This window comes from Octodon degus, unplaced genomic scaffold (genome assembly GCF_000260255.1).
Source record: "Octodon degus isolate 3935 unplaced genomic scaffold, OctDeg1.0 scaffold00055, whole genome shotgun sequence".
In the NCBI taxonomy this organism is placed as follows: Eukaryota; Metazoa; Chordata; class Mammalia; order Rodentia; family Octodontidae; genus Octodon; species Octodon degus.
This window is the reverse complement of record NW_004524631.1, coordinates 6,191,201-6,206,522: the sequence shown is the minus strand read 5'-3', so window position 1 is coordinate 6,206,522 and position 15,322 is coordinate 6,191,201. Positions and strand designations below refer to the sequence as shown.

At 36.5% G+C, this 15,322-nt stretch overlaps 1 protein-coding gene across 1 annotated transcript in view; it reads left to right on the top strand.

Moving 5' to 3' along the window:
- Window positions 1-15,322, top strand: part of Prkci (protein kinase C iota) — an 86,283-nt gene that overhangs the window by 34,578 nt on the left and 36,383 nt on the right. The window contains exons 4-8 of the mRNA XM_004633463.2: window positions 1,519-1,569; window positions 4,381-4,466; window positions 6,646-6,786; window positions 9,892-9,946; window positions 11,103-11,161. Of these exons, the coding sequence (XP_004633520.1) occupies window positions 1,519-1,569; window positions 4,381-4,466; window positions 6,646-6,786; window positions 9,892-9,946; window positions 11,103-11,161 (392 nt within the window). The remainder of the gene's footprint in view (window positions 1-1,518; window positions 1,570-4,380; window positions 4,467-6,645; window positions 6,787-9,891; window positions 9,947-11,102; window positions 11,162-15,322) is intronic.

The window sequence follows — 15,322 nt, the reverse complement described above, 5'->3', positions numbered from 1 at the left end:
TTTTTTTTTTTTTCTTTGTAGAACTGGGGATTGAACTCAGGCCCTTGCACTTGCTAGGCAAGTGCTTATTCTACTGAGCCATCTCCCTGGCCCTAAAAGTCTTATTTTTCATGATCTTTTGCTAATATAAGATTACAACAAATACTTAAAGAGGCTGGGCATGGTGGTGCACACCTGTAATCCCAGGGGAGGCTGAGGCAAGTGGATTGTCAAATTCAAGGCCAGCCTGAGCTACAAAGTGAGTTCAAGGCTAGCTGAACTTGCACAGCAAAATTGTCTCAAAAAGACAAAAAAGGGGGAAGCTTAAAGAGCTGATTGATCAGTGATATTAATGTTTTTATGTTTTGTCTTTTATATTATATCCAACATCTATTTTCAGAAATTAATTTATATTTCAACTGTTAAAAGTACATAATATTAAAAACTGCTTTTGTACTCTTTTCTTTATTAACTGTGTCCTTTACAACATTACTATAAAAGGTTGTCTTATTATTTTTTTAATTTTTAAAAAATCTTTTATTTATTTATTTGGTGCAGGGTCTCACTATGCAGCTTGGACTTGTAGTGATCCTGTCTTAGCCTCCCCAGGGCTGGGATTATAGGTGTACCTCATCATGCCCAGAAGGGGGGGGGGGCACAGCATAGCATGTGGTACCAGGGATCCAACTTGGGTCCTTGCACTCCTCAGGCAGGCACTTAAATGCTGAGCTATCTCTCCAGCCCTGACCAATTATTCACCTCAGCCCTATATGTGCTGTTGCTTTTTATTCTAGCTTATTATAACAACTAGATCATTTAATATGTTTATAAATTTATAGCTCTTGCTATAAACATTTTTTGAATATTTTCTGGTATAAATTATTCTTAAATTTAATATACATCTTTTAAAAGCTCTAATATTCTATGTTTCATAATTGTGTATATTTTTGTAATTCTAATTTTTCATTGTGACAAAATTGTCAGTACAATAAATACTTAAGTCAATAGTGGTTAATAGTTTATTTTTGTATTTTAGTAAGGGTCTACAGGGTCTTACTATATAGATCAGACTCATAGTGGTCCATCTGTGTTCAGCCTCCCAAGAGCTGGGATTACAGGCGTGCGCCATGACACCCAGTCTCAATGCCGTCTCAGCATGCCTTGAGGGCAGGGCTGGCAAGGCATGCCAGGGATCAAACCTGGCCCCTGTGCTCCACCTATGCAGGCGCTTTAGTCTGCTGAGCTATTTGGCCGGCCCAATAGTTTCTTTAAAAGCAGACAAATAATTAGTGATAAGTAACAAAGGCCTGGAATTAGTAAATTAAGTTTCTAATACATTGTTTATAGACATACTTGTTGTCACAAAAATTTCTTTTTTATGTCCTTGGTAAAAATGAATCTTGTTATCAAATAATGTTAACCACACACTAATTATTTCATTTCAAGTAAAGAGAGATTCATGTTTTGGGGGCTTATTTTAATTCTTTATAATTCATATGTTCTAAAAAAGCTTTTTGTTTGTTTGTTGGTTGGTTTTAGTATTCCCTTGTGTACCAGAGCGTCCTGGAATGCCTTGTCCAGGGGAGGATAGTAAGTATTTATGTACTTTTACCTTTGAAAAGAGTTACCAGGCAAAGGTGATGCTTGCTTACAGTCCCAGTAGCTCTTAACTTCTGAGAAACTGAGGCAAGAATAGCAAAGGCCAGTTAGTACAATTTAGTAGACTCTGTCTCAAAATAAATATGGGCAGACAGCATAGCTCAGTGCTCCCAGTGTTCCCTGGGCCCAATCTTCAGTACTCTGTTTAAAAAAAAGAATGTGCAATGACAAGTAAAAAAAAAACTATGAAACTTTTAAATTTGTTTTCTTTTTCAGTCTAATTTCTTTTTAGGCTTGTTTGTTTGTTTGTTTTGAGACAGGGTCTTATTATGCAGACTGGTCTTGAATTCACTATGTAACCCAGGCTGACTTCAAACTTGTGATGATCCTTCTGCCTTAGCCTTCTAAGTGCTGGAATTACAGGCATACACCACCCTGCCCAGACTGTTTCTTCTGTTTTTTGTTTGTTTGTTTGTTTGTTTGTTTTTTGAGACAAGGTCTCATTATGTAGTCTAGGCTGGTCTTGAACTCACTATGTATCCCAGGCTGGCCTCAAACTGGAAGGGGTCTCCCTGCCTAAGCCTCCAGAGTACTGGGATTATGGGCATGTACCACCACTCCCAGCTCCACGCTAATTTCAGATATATTAGTAACTGTTTATACTTTTGCATATGCCATACCATCTGTGACACCAGGGCATGCTGAGATGGAGATTGAGATTGGGTGTGGTGGCATGCTAATCTCAGGGTTTAGGAGGCTGAAAACAGGAAGATCACTATGAGTCAGACCTATGTAGTGAGACCCTGTAGACCCTATACTCACCCTATACTAAATATAGATAAATAAACTATATTTTTGCTAGATGAAATTCAGATAGTTTCAATTTACATAACAAAAATCAGTTTTATATATAAAAGAAAAATTTATTTTAATCATGTGGTTTTGATTTTGGAAATTTTTTAAAAAAATTTTTTATTAAGCTGTAATTTTCTTTTTTTTTTTTTGTAATTTTCATATAGTAAATACATCAGGTCTTAACATGCAGTGGGATGAGTTTTGACAAATTACATATGTAACCTATACCCACAATCAACATAGAGAACACTTTCATTATTAAAAAAATTTTTCTCTTACCTCTTCCCTACTGGAGGAAACCACTGTTCTGGTATCATCAGTGTGGGTTAGTTTTGCCTGTTCTAGAATTTTTTATTAATAGAATCATGTTCTTGTATCACGATTGAGTATCACCACTCAAAGTGGTGGTTTCAGTTTTTTTTTTTTTTTCCCTTACATTTTTTTCCCATAATTTTATTGATAAACAAATAGCAATGAGACAGTTTCAAATCAAATTGGTAGGACAGTTTCAATAATTAACACATTGCTTACATTCCTCCCAGTGGTTAATTGCTGTACAAGATGCAGATATGATATCCTATCTACAAACACCATTCGAACAAATCACTCTATTCATTAAGAGAATGTAACTATACATCTATCCTAACCACTTTGAATACACAAATACAAAATGGACATTCATCTGTATACCCTTTTTTTCTTAAGTTCTGTTCTTTGAATATTATAGGTGTGTTAACTCTGCAAAATAATCTAAAAGAGTTCAGTAGTCCATAATAGTATTAGGTCTTCCGCTTCACTGGCAATGTCAGAAACTGTTGACCTGAGTCCCCTACAATTCAACATAACAGCATGGCTTTACTTCTTACATTTTGTTTTTATACTTTTCTGCTGGATGGTTAAGACCAAGGTTAAAGCAGGACCTATGCAACAAGAGTTGTAGCTTTTGGGTCTGATAAGGTCAGTGAAATCCCCTCAGGATTTATCCTGAGATCCTGTACCTCAGATTGTTTGTCAATGTCAACCATGTGGATGAGTCACGGCCATTGCTTGGCCAATGTGCTCTCTGTGAAAGCCTGAGAGAATGTTTTCTCTCCATGTGACTCTCCTTAGGCACACTCTACATCATCGATCACTTTCCTCTTTGGCTCCATAATCTCCTTGATCAGAATATTTGGGACACTGCCGAATAACATGACATTACAGTACAAGTTCTCATATGTCCTGAGTCTTAATTGACCTTGGAAGGTTTGGGCCAAAATGTTGGCTTTCCTTGCAGCCCTCCTTTTCATCTAATTTTGGTCTGCAAACTTAGGTTATTAACCATCCAGAAGACAAGCTTGATTCTGGAAATTTTTAACTATGGAAGAGATGAGACAACATTAAAAGCAAGAATATTCATATATCCTTTCCCCAGACTTACCTGTTGCTAATATTTTCCCTACTCTATATGCACATGTATGCATGTAGTATATACATAACAGAGTTGTGTTTTTTCTTTTTTTTCTGGTTATAACACTTGACAGTAAGTATTAGAATATCCTTAATCTCTGAGAGTGAATACTTTGGTTGTTAGGGTATTTAAGTTTCATGATGTCTGCATTTTACTTTCAAATGATTGTAGAAAAAAATGTACCAAGAAAATATGGCAAAACATTAATATTTGGTAAAGCTGGGTAGACAGATGTTTATTCTTCTAACTTTTTGGTAGGCTTAAATTTATTTCTAATTAAAAAGTGGAAAATTATTTAAAAAGAAGAGCAGTACTAGTTATACAGACGTCCATACTGTAGTCTTTATCTATTCCCTTGAAGAATTTGTCTTGTTTTTATTTTGGGTTTTTAATCAGTATTTTTTCTTGCAATGATTATTATGAAAAGAATCAGACTTAATTATAAAGTGACTTTTACTCATACTTGCTCTTTTTCTTTTAATTTTTAATCTCTTCAGAATCTATCTACCGCAGAGGTGCACGCCGCTGGAGAAAGCTTTATTGTGCAAATGGCCATACTTTTCAAGCCAAACGCTTCAACAGGGTAAACTTTGTTGAATGATGATAATGTATCTTTTTTGTCTGTTTTTTGTTCTCTATTAGGAGAAAAAGGTAGCTTTGTTATTAAGTCTCGTTATACCCTTTTAAAGAAGTAAATAGCAAAGCCTTACATTCCTGGTTTTCATATAACAGCATACTTATTTTGTATTTTTGTTTTGTTTTTTTAGAGGCTGGGATCCAGTGTAGGGCTTTGCACATGCTAGGCAAGTACTCTACCACTTAGCTATATGCTCAGCAACTTTTATTCTTAAATAAGCACCAGATTGGATCATTAATCATATGGTTACCTAGCTATAAGATAATTTAGTTTTTAGCTGGGCACGAGGTGACACACATCTTTAGTCCCAGCACTTAGGACACAGTCATGAAGATGAAGAGCATGAGTTTGAGGCCAGCCTGAGCTACACAGTGAGCTTAAGGCTAGCTGAATTATACCATAAGACCCTCTCTTGAAACACAAAACAGAAAACCAAACCTTAGTTCAGCAGCATAGCACCTGTCTGGCAAGCCCCAGGTTGTGAGTTTGATTCCCAATAAATTAAAAAAAAAAAAGATTTAAATATAATTTCAGGCAGCCAGAAAATTAAACAAGGTTTACATTGCAAAACTAATTTGATATTATTTGTTTTTTCCTGTTTAGAAAATAATAATAGCAAACATTTGTCTAGAATTTTATATATCAGGCAGTTTTCCAAATGCTTGCATATATTGACTCATTTAAGCTTCACAATAGTCCTATATATCTCCATTTTATAACTGAGAAAAATGAAGGCCAAATCAGTTAAGTAGCTCGCCCAAGATACACAACCAGTGAGTAGCAGAGCTCAAGTTTGAAAGGAGCCAATCTGTCTCCAGGGGTCCATGCTTTTAACTTATTTTGATGACTACAAATTTATGGACTTTACTTCCATTCTAAAACTGATGTAAGAGGGATGGCGAGATACTGAGTGGACTAAGCACTGCTTAGGCAAGTGCAGGGGCTGGGGTTCGATCCCTGGCACCATGTGCCGTGCTGGCCCTGACTCCAGGTATGCTGAGCTGGTGACCGAGTCTGGGCATGGTGCCACATGCCTGCAATCCCAGCACTAGAGAGACTGAAAACAGGAGGATAACAGCTATTGAGCTGTGTAGTGAGACCCTGCACACACACACACACACACACACATACACAAATTTAAAACTGATGTACGGCTTAGCCAGGAGGATTGCCACAAATTCAAGGCCAGCTTGAACTACATAGTGAGACCCTGTCTCACAAAAAAAGAAAGAAGGAAGGAAGGAAGGAAGGAAGGAAGGAAGGAAGGAAGGAAGGAAGGAAGGAAAGCCAGCCAGCCAGCCTAATGTCTTGTCCTAAATTCATTAATAGAGAAATAAATAAAATGAAAACAAAATGTGAGACCCTTATTAGGACTAAAATTTAAAGAAGACTGAAAACTGAAAGTCACTTTAGTAAATCTTTTTTTTTTTTTTTTTTGGTGGAACCAGGGATTGAACTCAGGCCCTTGCGCTTGCCAGGGAAGTGCTTATTCCACTGAGCCATCTCCCTGGCCCCTGAAAGTCACTTTAGATATTGCTCTTTCAAAAGGCAGTGTTCCCAACTTCCTTATTTCCATTCATTCATTTACTCACATTTAGAGCCATTTACAAAGATTTCGAAAGATTTACAGTAATGAATGAATTCCTATATAAAGATTATTTTTATACTTTTTGCAGCAAAAGGAAATTGTAATATTTGTACAGTATCCAATTGAATAAAGACCATGCCTAAGGCTAAAAAAAGGGCAGTGTTTCGGTTTACCATTTAAACAGTATGAAAGGCTGTTTTCCACATCTTTTCTGTACTCATACCTATGAATTTGGTTATGTAAAAATGGAGGTTTCTTGGACTTAGTAACAGAAAGCAACATAATTATAAATGTTACTGTGCCTTTAAACAAGTTTGTTTTTGGTTTTGTTTTTTTCCACTGACCTTCACAGCTTTTGAAAATTTACCTATAAGAAGTTTGGGAATTTTTTCCTCCATGGGCTGGAAGTTGACAATAGGATGCAGGGAACTGAAATAGAGATGAAAGCCAGTTACTTTTAGTATTTTATGAGCAAACTGTTGGGAAATGATTGTAATTTTTTTTTTTAATAAAATACTCTTGAATTACATTTTTCAGCGTGCTCATTGTGCCATCTGCACAGACCGAATATGGGGACTTGGACGCCAGGGATATAAGTGTATCAACTGCAAACTCTTGGTTCATAAGAAATGCCACAAACTTGTCACAATTGAATGTGGGCGACATTCTTTGCCACCGGTAAGACAGGGGTTTTTGTGTTTATTTGTTTTTAGTATAGCATGCTTTTCTTTTAAATCTACCATACTAAAGCAGTTAAAATAGGCAGATAATAAGAAACTACATCTCAAAATACAGTTAACGAGTGTAGATAGGAATACTTTACATGCTGCTTAACATATTGTGAACTTTAGAACTTTTGAAGTAGCTTTAGAACTTTTGATATTTTTTTGTAGGATAGTTAGCATCTTTGTTTGATCTGATATAAAAAGTTGTGGTTTAAATTATGAAGATGTAGGGAGAATCATTTAAGGTTTTTTCCCCTTCTTTAAGCTAAACTCAATCATGAATTTATCACTGCTATTATTCTAATATCTATCTTAAGCTGCTAAGAAGAATCAGAATTGTCATGTTTAGTATTTGAAGTGTGTTTACTAGGCAGAAAAGCATTTTAAATTTTGATTTGCGTTTTCTATTTTAAGTATGTAATTAAAGCATGCTAAAGAGACTATAGATGAACAAAGAAAAAAATTAGATAAAAATCTGTACAGATTGTAGCATGTAAACATAGTGTTATTTGCTATATATTCTTACAGAACTTTCCCTATACAAATTTATATGTATGAACACTTTTAATTTTTGTATATGAAAAAAACATATGATACTAGAACTGTAAAATGAACTGAGTGTTCCAACAGTTACCCTCTTCCAATACTTAAAAGTCATGATCAGTCTGTTCCCCAACCGACTAATCTCCCCTCACTCAGTACTACATTTTTTTTATTTGGCAGAACTGGGTATTGAACTCAGACCCTTGCACTTGCCAGGCAAGTGCTTATTCTACTGAGCCATCTCTCTGACCCCCTACTATTTTGAAATATACTGTGGCCTGTACCTGTAAAAGTTAGGGGCCCTTATAAAATACAACTTCAGGGCAGGGAGATATAAGAATAAGCACTTACCTGGCAAGTGCTGGTTCCTGAGTTCAATCCCCAGGACTGTTAAAAAAAAAAAAAAAACTTTAAAAATAAATTCACTACATCAAATATCTTTCTAGGTAGTATTCAAAATTTTACTTGTCCAACAAATGTTATAATTTTTATGATGAATCAGCATTCAAATTTCAATTGATTGATCGCTTAGATGTGCTTACATTTACTGTTTCCTTTTTTCTCTGTTACCTTCTCCATCCCTTATAATTTCTTTGCAGAAAATGTTTATCCCACCAGAAAGTACGTATTTGTGTTTTTCTTTTATGTACTTTTTCACAAAATGAGGGCCAGTGCATCCTGCTGTTTTGTTTTTTTTTGAGATGTATATTTTAAATTTAATCTGATTTAAATTAATTAACATGTAGGTTTAAGTAGTTAAATGTTTAGTAGCTATCTTGTTTGGCATCTCAGTTTTATTTATTTATTAATTTTAATTTTAATTTATTTTTTATTTTTTTACATAACTTTTATTTATTTTTTAAAAATTTTTTTCCATAATTTTATTGAGAAACAAATAGCAGCGAGACAATTTCAAACCAAATTGGTAGGACAGTTTCAATAATTAACACATTGCATACATTCTTCCTAGTGGTTAATTGCTGTACAAGATGCGGACTTGATATCCTATTTACAAACACCATTAGAACAAATCCCTCTATTCATTAAGAGAATGTAACTATGTATCTATCCTAACTACTTTGAATACACAGATACAAAGTGGACATTCATCTGTATCCCCTTTTTTTGTTAAGTTCCATCATTTAAATATTATAGGTGTGTAAACTCAGCAAAATATTCTAAAAGAGTTCAGTAGTCCATAATAGTATTGGGTCTTCCGCTTCAATGGCATTGTTAGAAATTGTTGACCTGAGTCCCCTGCAGCTCAACATAACACCATGGCTTTACTTCTTATACTTCGTTTTTATACTTTTCTGCTGGAAGACCTGCATCCTGCTTTCTAACCCATTTCTTCTGTAAGACAGTATAATTGGTCTTTATATTTATCTGTATGTCTCATCATCATTTTTAACATAATAGTGTGTTATGTCTTTACCAAAATTTCCTGTTTCTTGCAATTGACGTTTAAGGAATCTTCTAAGTTTTTCTGCAAAGAAAATTGAAATGAACTTCATGGTAACAAAATCTTATTTCCTTAGGGGTCCAGAGATGGAGTTACTAGGTTAAAGAATCTGTGTTTTTAAAAATAGCAAATGTTGGGCCAGGGAGATGGCTCAGTGTTATAAGCGCTTCCCTGGCAAGCGCAAGGGCCTGAGTTCAATTCCTGATTCTAAAAAAAAAAAATAGCAAATGCAGCTTTCTAAGACTTTTTGGACATTTGTAAAAGTAGGTTATAGTTGTTACCAAAATTGACTCTTTGCTATTAGAATTATTTAGCTAGTTCATAGCTTTAGTAAAAGACAAAAGGTTTCAGTCTTAAGGAAAACCAGGAAGTTAAGAATTACAAATTTAGATTACTTATTGACACACTGGAATATTCTTATGTGATACAGTGAGTTGTGCATTCATACGTGTACAAAGAAAAAGGAGCAGATAGCGATTCTGTTGATATGTTAGAATGAGGGTAGATTGCATTTAAAAATCCACAAGCTTATTTATGAGCCTACCATTAAGGCAGCCTTAATGGTACCTATGTATAATGCTAAGTTTATTTCTTTTTGCTGCTATTCATCAAACTTGGGTTAAGTTTAATGAATTACTAACAAGAATAGGGTCTTTTTTTGTTTGCAGGGCTAGGGATCAAACCCAGGTCTTGTGCATGATAGACAAGTACTCTATTACTCCACCATATTCCCAGCTTCAACAATTTTGCTTTGAATTAGCATTGTTGCTGAGGTCATTTGTGGATAGTTGGTTGCATCAGTGTCTAAGAAGAATTTCTTTATCATTTTGGGCCATTGACATCTTTGAAAATAATTTGTTTTAAATGGGAAACCTATAAATATTGTACACAATTTTAAGGGATTTATAAATATCCTGAAGTATATCTCTGTGCTTCAGCAAAGAACTCATATCCTAGAGTCTTTAAAAATCATTGAAATAGTGGTTGGGGATTTATAGAGTTTGTGATTTAAGTAGAATCTACTAAGTTGTTATACCTTTGGAAATGTTATAGGAACCCTTGATGCAAGTGGATCAGTCATCCATGCATTCAGACCATGCACAGACAGGTAAGGATGAGGCTGGCATAAACCATTTTTCTTTATGAAGTAGCATTTAAATATTTCTTTTACCTAAGTTGAAAAATATTAACATTCTCCCTATTAAAAATAGGACAGCATATTTTATGGTAGTAAGATTAGCCATAATATTTAACCAACACATTTGGCATTTTAAAAAGATGGCTATGTAAATTATAAAAACAAAAAAACTTTTACTTAAAACAAATTTCTTTTGAGGCTCTTGAAGTAGAGCAGAAAACCTAGTTTCTTTTCCACATTGAAAAAAAAAACAGATTTTATGGCTGTCTTGTGTTCAAGTGACTTGTTTTTATTCAAAGCCTTATTATCAAGTAGATATTATGTAAAAGATACAGAGATACAGCACAGAAATTCCCCCCAAAATGTGATATGCATTAAAATCTTAAATCAGAACAATACCTTAAGCATGTATCAGGAAAATTTGGAGAACATTTATAAAGGATAGAGTAGCCTGATATTCTGAGCTGAATCAAGAAAGGGAAAACAAGAATTTTTCTAGAAGGACAAAATGCAGTCTTGGTAATGGAAGAAGCTTCAAAATCCTGAGGCTAAGGAATACAGTCCCTTTTTACCCTAACAGGCTTTAAGGAATAGAAGCCTCTTGCATATCGGTTCTTTACTTGACCTGAGTGGTATTCAGAAACATTTGAGTATAAAAGACAAGTGAAAACTGTATGCTTTCTATCTCTCTGTCTTAAGTAGGATTTAAAAAAGCAACTTTATGGAGGGATATATTTGATTAATTTTTAAAGAAGTGAAATGTTTTTAAATATAGACAAGGTACTTATTAAAAGCAGTACATAGGGGCTGGGGAGATGGCTCAGTAGAATAAGTGCTTCCCTGGCAAGCACAAGGACCTGAGTTCAATCCCTGGTTTCACAAAGAAAAAAAAAAAAAAAAAAGCAGTACATGGCTACCAGGTTAGTACTTGTTCTCTGTATCCTTACTAAGCAGTAGGAGTTGATGCTTAAGGTTATGTATAGTTCGTATTTAGTAGGACAAGTACAGTGATCAACTTTATATAACGAAAACATATTTAGAAGTAAAAGTTTAAAAAATGTTTTATGTCGGATTCGTTAATGAATGCTATGTTTTTCTTCTTTGATGTTTGGCACTGGATTTTTAGTAATTCCTTATAATCCTTCAAGTCATGAAAGTTTGGACCAAGTTGGTGAAGAAAAGGAGGTATGTGTCTTACATTATCATATGTGGTTAGATGTCCTTTTTTTCACGTGGTTGGGGTGCTGGGGATTGAACACAGGCCCTGGCACATTCTAGCCATATGCTCTGTCACTGAGTTATATACTCAGCGCCTGTGATCAGCTTTTCAGTAGGCTGCAACAGTTTGGAAGTATTAACTTGCTTAGATTTTTAGATCATAATGGTAATAAAGGAATGATTTTTAATGATTCGAGTTTTATTCTGTTTTAGTTTAGTTTACTAATCTAAATTAAGAAATGATTTTGTAGCAAAACTTATTTAAGATGGCATAATATAAAAATTATAGTGTATTAAGAATGGCATTTAGAATATTTGATTAATGTTTAAAACATAGACCCTCTTATGTTGTGTTCTAATTTTATATTTTAAGTAAAATGATAAAATGTCTTTAACTGCCACTTTTTGTTCTATTAAGCATTTTGTCTTTAAAGCAAAGCAGATTTGTTGTTAAAAATTTTTACTTGGGCATGATGATACATACGTGTGACCATAGCTACTTGGAAAGTTGAGCCAGGACGATCAAGAGTTTGGAGCAAAAACAAAAAAAGTTTGAGTAACTTAGTGTGATCATGTCTCAGAAAGCACAAAGGCCAGGCATGGGGGCTCATACCTATAATCCCAGCACACAGGAGGTTGAGGCATTTGTGAGTTTGAGGCCAGTGTGGCTACAAAGTGAGTTCAAGGCCAGCCTGAGCTGCATAGTGAGACCCTGTCTCAAAAAGATTAAAAAAAAAATCACAAAGGGAGGAAAAAAGTAGGAAAGTTCATGCCTTAATTTTACTTTTAGTTTGTCTTCTTAGAGACACTTTTTGTAGCCATTTTCACTTGTATCAATAATACGTTTTTCAGTTTTTCAAGTTTATATATTTCTAGCCTTGAAAGATTAGTTTATACTCCTTTGCCCTTTTTCTCTTTCCAGTGTTTGATAGATATACAGGTGGTGATCAGAATAAGATAGTGTGTATGCTTTTTAAAATTTTATTGCAGTAAAAGCATTGCCATTAATCCTTCTCAGTATACTCCCACTCACTTTGAACATGCCTAATCCCATCATTCCAGCCACTTTCTGAAACAGTTTCTGAGGTCCTCTTTTGTGAATGTTTGTGAGGTATAATAAAGAACAGTGACTGCTGCTGCTAGGACCATCCAGTGGAAAGACAGACTTGTAAAAACATTACGGTGTGCTTTCATTCATCTTATTCACTAGATCTGTGCAGCTTCTGACTCTTCCTCAAAGTCAAAATGACCAGGAACAGTAAAGGCTTGAATTGATTCAGGCCATTAAGCCAGCTATGGCAGTGGGTCTTAGTTATTTTCTCATTGCTGAGACAAGTACCCAACATTCCAAAGTCAAAGAGAGGAAAGTTTATTTAGCTCACAGTTTGTAAAGATTTCAGCCCATAGTTGCCTGACTCCAAGCAGGGTGGCAGTTGGCAAAGGGCAGCAGCTCATGGCAGTAGAAGACAGCAAAAGCCACAAGAGCGGGAAAGAAAACTATTTCTGCCCCAATACTGTATGCAGACTACTCATCCTAGGGTGGGTGTAGCGCTCACACCCTTAATCCTAGCCAGAATTATGTCAGACCAATCAGTGGACTGACTTACTAATCACCCACCTTAATCTTAGTATCAGACACTCTAGATTCAGCCACTTCTGACAAGGCCCCATGACTGTATGAGGCTTTTGGGGGACACAAAGTGTAACATAGTACAACTACATGCACTCATGAAATAGGACTTTCAGAACTGCTTCAGAGAGAGGCAGACATAATGTAGTAAATGTGCTTAAGGAGTAGTACTTTGAGGGGTGAACTAATTAACATGGCAGAGGAAATTTCAAGGCAGCCAAACATTCAGGCTGTGTCTTAGACTGCTCGAGACTTTTAGCCAGCTCTACACTGTGAATCAAGAGCAAATAGACCAGCAGAATGTTTTTAAAAGTTTTGAGTTTGAAGAGAAAGGAAGCACCTGTAAGTTGGGGCCTACAGAGATGGAGCAAAGAACTTGGCTGCTAAAAAGAATAGCATTACACTTAACATTAAACTCTTCTTTTAACTCTTTCTTTTTCTGATATAATTCAGTTATGGATCTTTGGCGCCTCTGAATCAGTTATAAAAAAATAAGTTATCACTGTACCGTGCTATAGGAGACTGGGCTGAACCTGTACAATGACAAACCCTGGAAGTTGCTTTTAAAAAAATAATAATAATAAATTTCTAAAATCAAAAAAAAAAAAGAATAGCGTTGAAAAGAAGCCAAATACTGTTTTGAAATAGGACAGTAGTAAAAATGCCTTTAGGGAATCAGAGGAACTGGCAAGGCTCTACCCTTTGCAGGCCCAAAATTGCAAGGGTGACTTTATTTTGAGAAGAGAGCCTCAGGGCACAAAGGCCACTTAGGGAATTTGTTCCTTGGGATTTGGGTCATGGTACACAGCTATGCAGGCTTTCAAAGATCCTGACAGTCAAGAGAGAAAGAAACTTGGCCATTGCTCCAGCTGGCAACAGACCTTGGCATCACCTAGTGCCTGCTTTATGTGCATGTAAAATGCAAGAGTTGTGGTGTCAGAGAGGCTTCCATCCAGATTGCAGAAGAAGGCCTGGGAGGCCAGGCAGTGTTTGCCGGAGAGAGCAGAGCTAAGAGAGTGAAGCAGGAAGTTCAGTGGAGACCTCAAAATGTTGGCAAAGTGAGGAACATGGACCACCTGAGAAGAGCTGCAAGAGGCAAGCAAAGCCAGCCCAAGGAAGAAGCCATAAGGGCTGTAACCGCCACCGGCCGTGCTGGAGGGGCAGGGCTGCTCAAGCCCTGTGGAATTGGTCTTTGCACAGATTGCCCCAGGTGCTAGCCATGGAACTATAGGAATTAATCTTTGCCCTGTTGGATTTCAGTCTTGTTTTGGTCCCATTCCTTTCTTTTCTTCTTTTTGCTTTTGTTTGTTTACTTTTTAAAGACATGTTTTCCTGTGTAGTTCAGGCTGGCCTTGAATTGATTTTGTAACCCAGGCTAGCCTCAAACTCTCAGTGTTCCTCCTCCCTCAGCCTCCTGAGTGCTGGGATTACAGGCGTGGGCGACAATACCTCCTGGTCCCACTCCTTTTTTTCGCCTTGTTTCTACTTCATGGTATGTAATGTTTATCCTGTGCTGTTGTATGTTGAAGTGCTTAACTTTCTTTTCATTTTTTAAAAATTTTAATTTATTTGTGTGTGTGTGTGTTTGTGTGTGTGTGTGTGTGTGTGTCCAGCTCAGCCCCAGGGGGCGGGGCTGGCTGGCATGTGGTGCTGGGGTATTGAATTGCGGTCCCTGGGGTATTGAATTGCGCATTCTGCTTCCAGCATGTTATTCCATGAGCTGTTTGTTTTCAGCCATGCACTTCTGCCATGACTCCTGCCTTAGAACTAGACTGAAACCTCTACAAACTGTGAGCTAAGTTTGTTCTAAGTAGGTGCTTTAGACCACTGAGCCATCTCACCAGCCCCTTTCTTTTCTCCTGAAAGTTGAGTTTGCCTTAACTTTCAGGAGACTTTGGACTTGGACTTTTCAGCAGTGCTGAAATTGTGAGGACTTTGTCAACTCTTTAAGGGATAGACTAAATGCTTTCTGCATAGAGAAGCCCATGAGGCTTTTGGGGGATAGGGGTGAGATTTTTGTTTTGTTTTGTTTTTTCTTTTGAGACAGGGTCTCCCCGTGTAGTTCTGACAAAGCCTTGAACTCATTAGGTAGCGCAGGCTGACGTTAAATTTGTGATTCTCCTTCCTCAGCTTCCTGAGTGTTGGGATTATAGGTATGTGTCACCATTCCTGGCCTTAAGGTTTGGAATTTATGGTTGTATTTAAATGCATCCCCCCACCCCCAGAGCCTTGTGTGCTTGTAAGTGGGGCTTTTGGAAGGTGATTCAATCATGGGGTCGTGATATAGTGGGTTAGTCCACTCATGACTTTGTATAGCTAAATGTGATATTGGAAGATGAAGCCTCATTGGAAGAGGTGAGTCACTGGGGCGTGGCCTGGAAAGGTATATCTCCTTCCGTTGATCGCATTCTGCTTCCAGCATGTTATTCCATGAGCTGTTTGTTTTCAGCCATGCACTTCTGCCATGACTCCTGCCTTAGAACTAGACTGAAACCTCT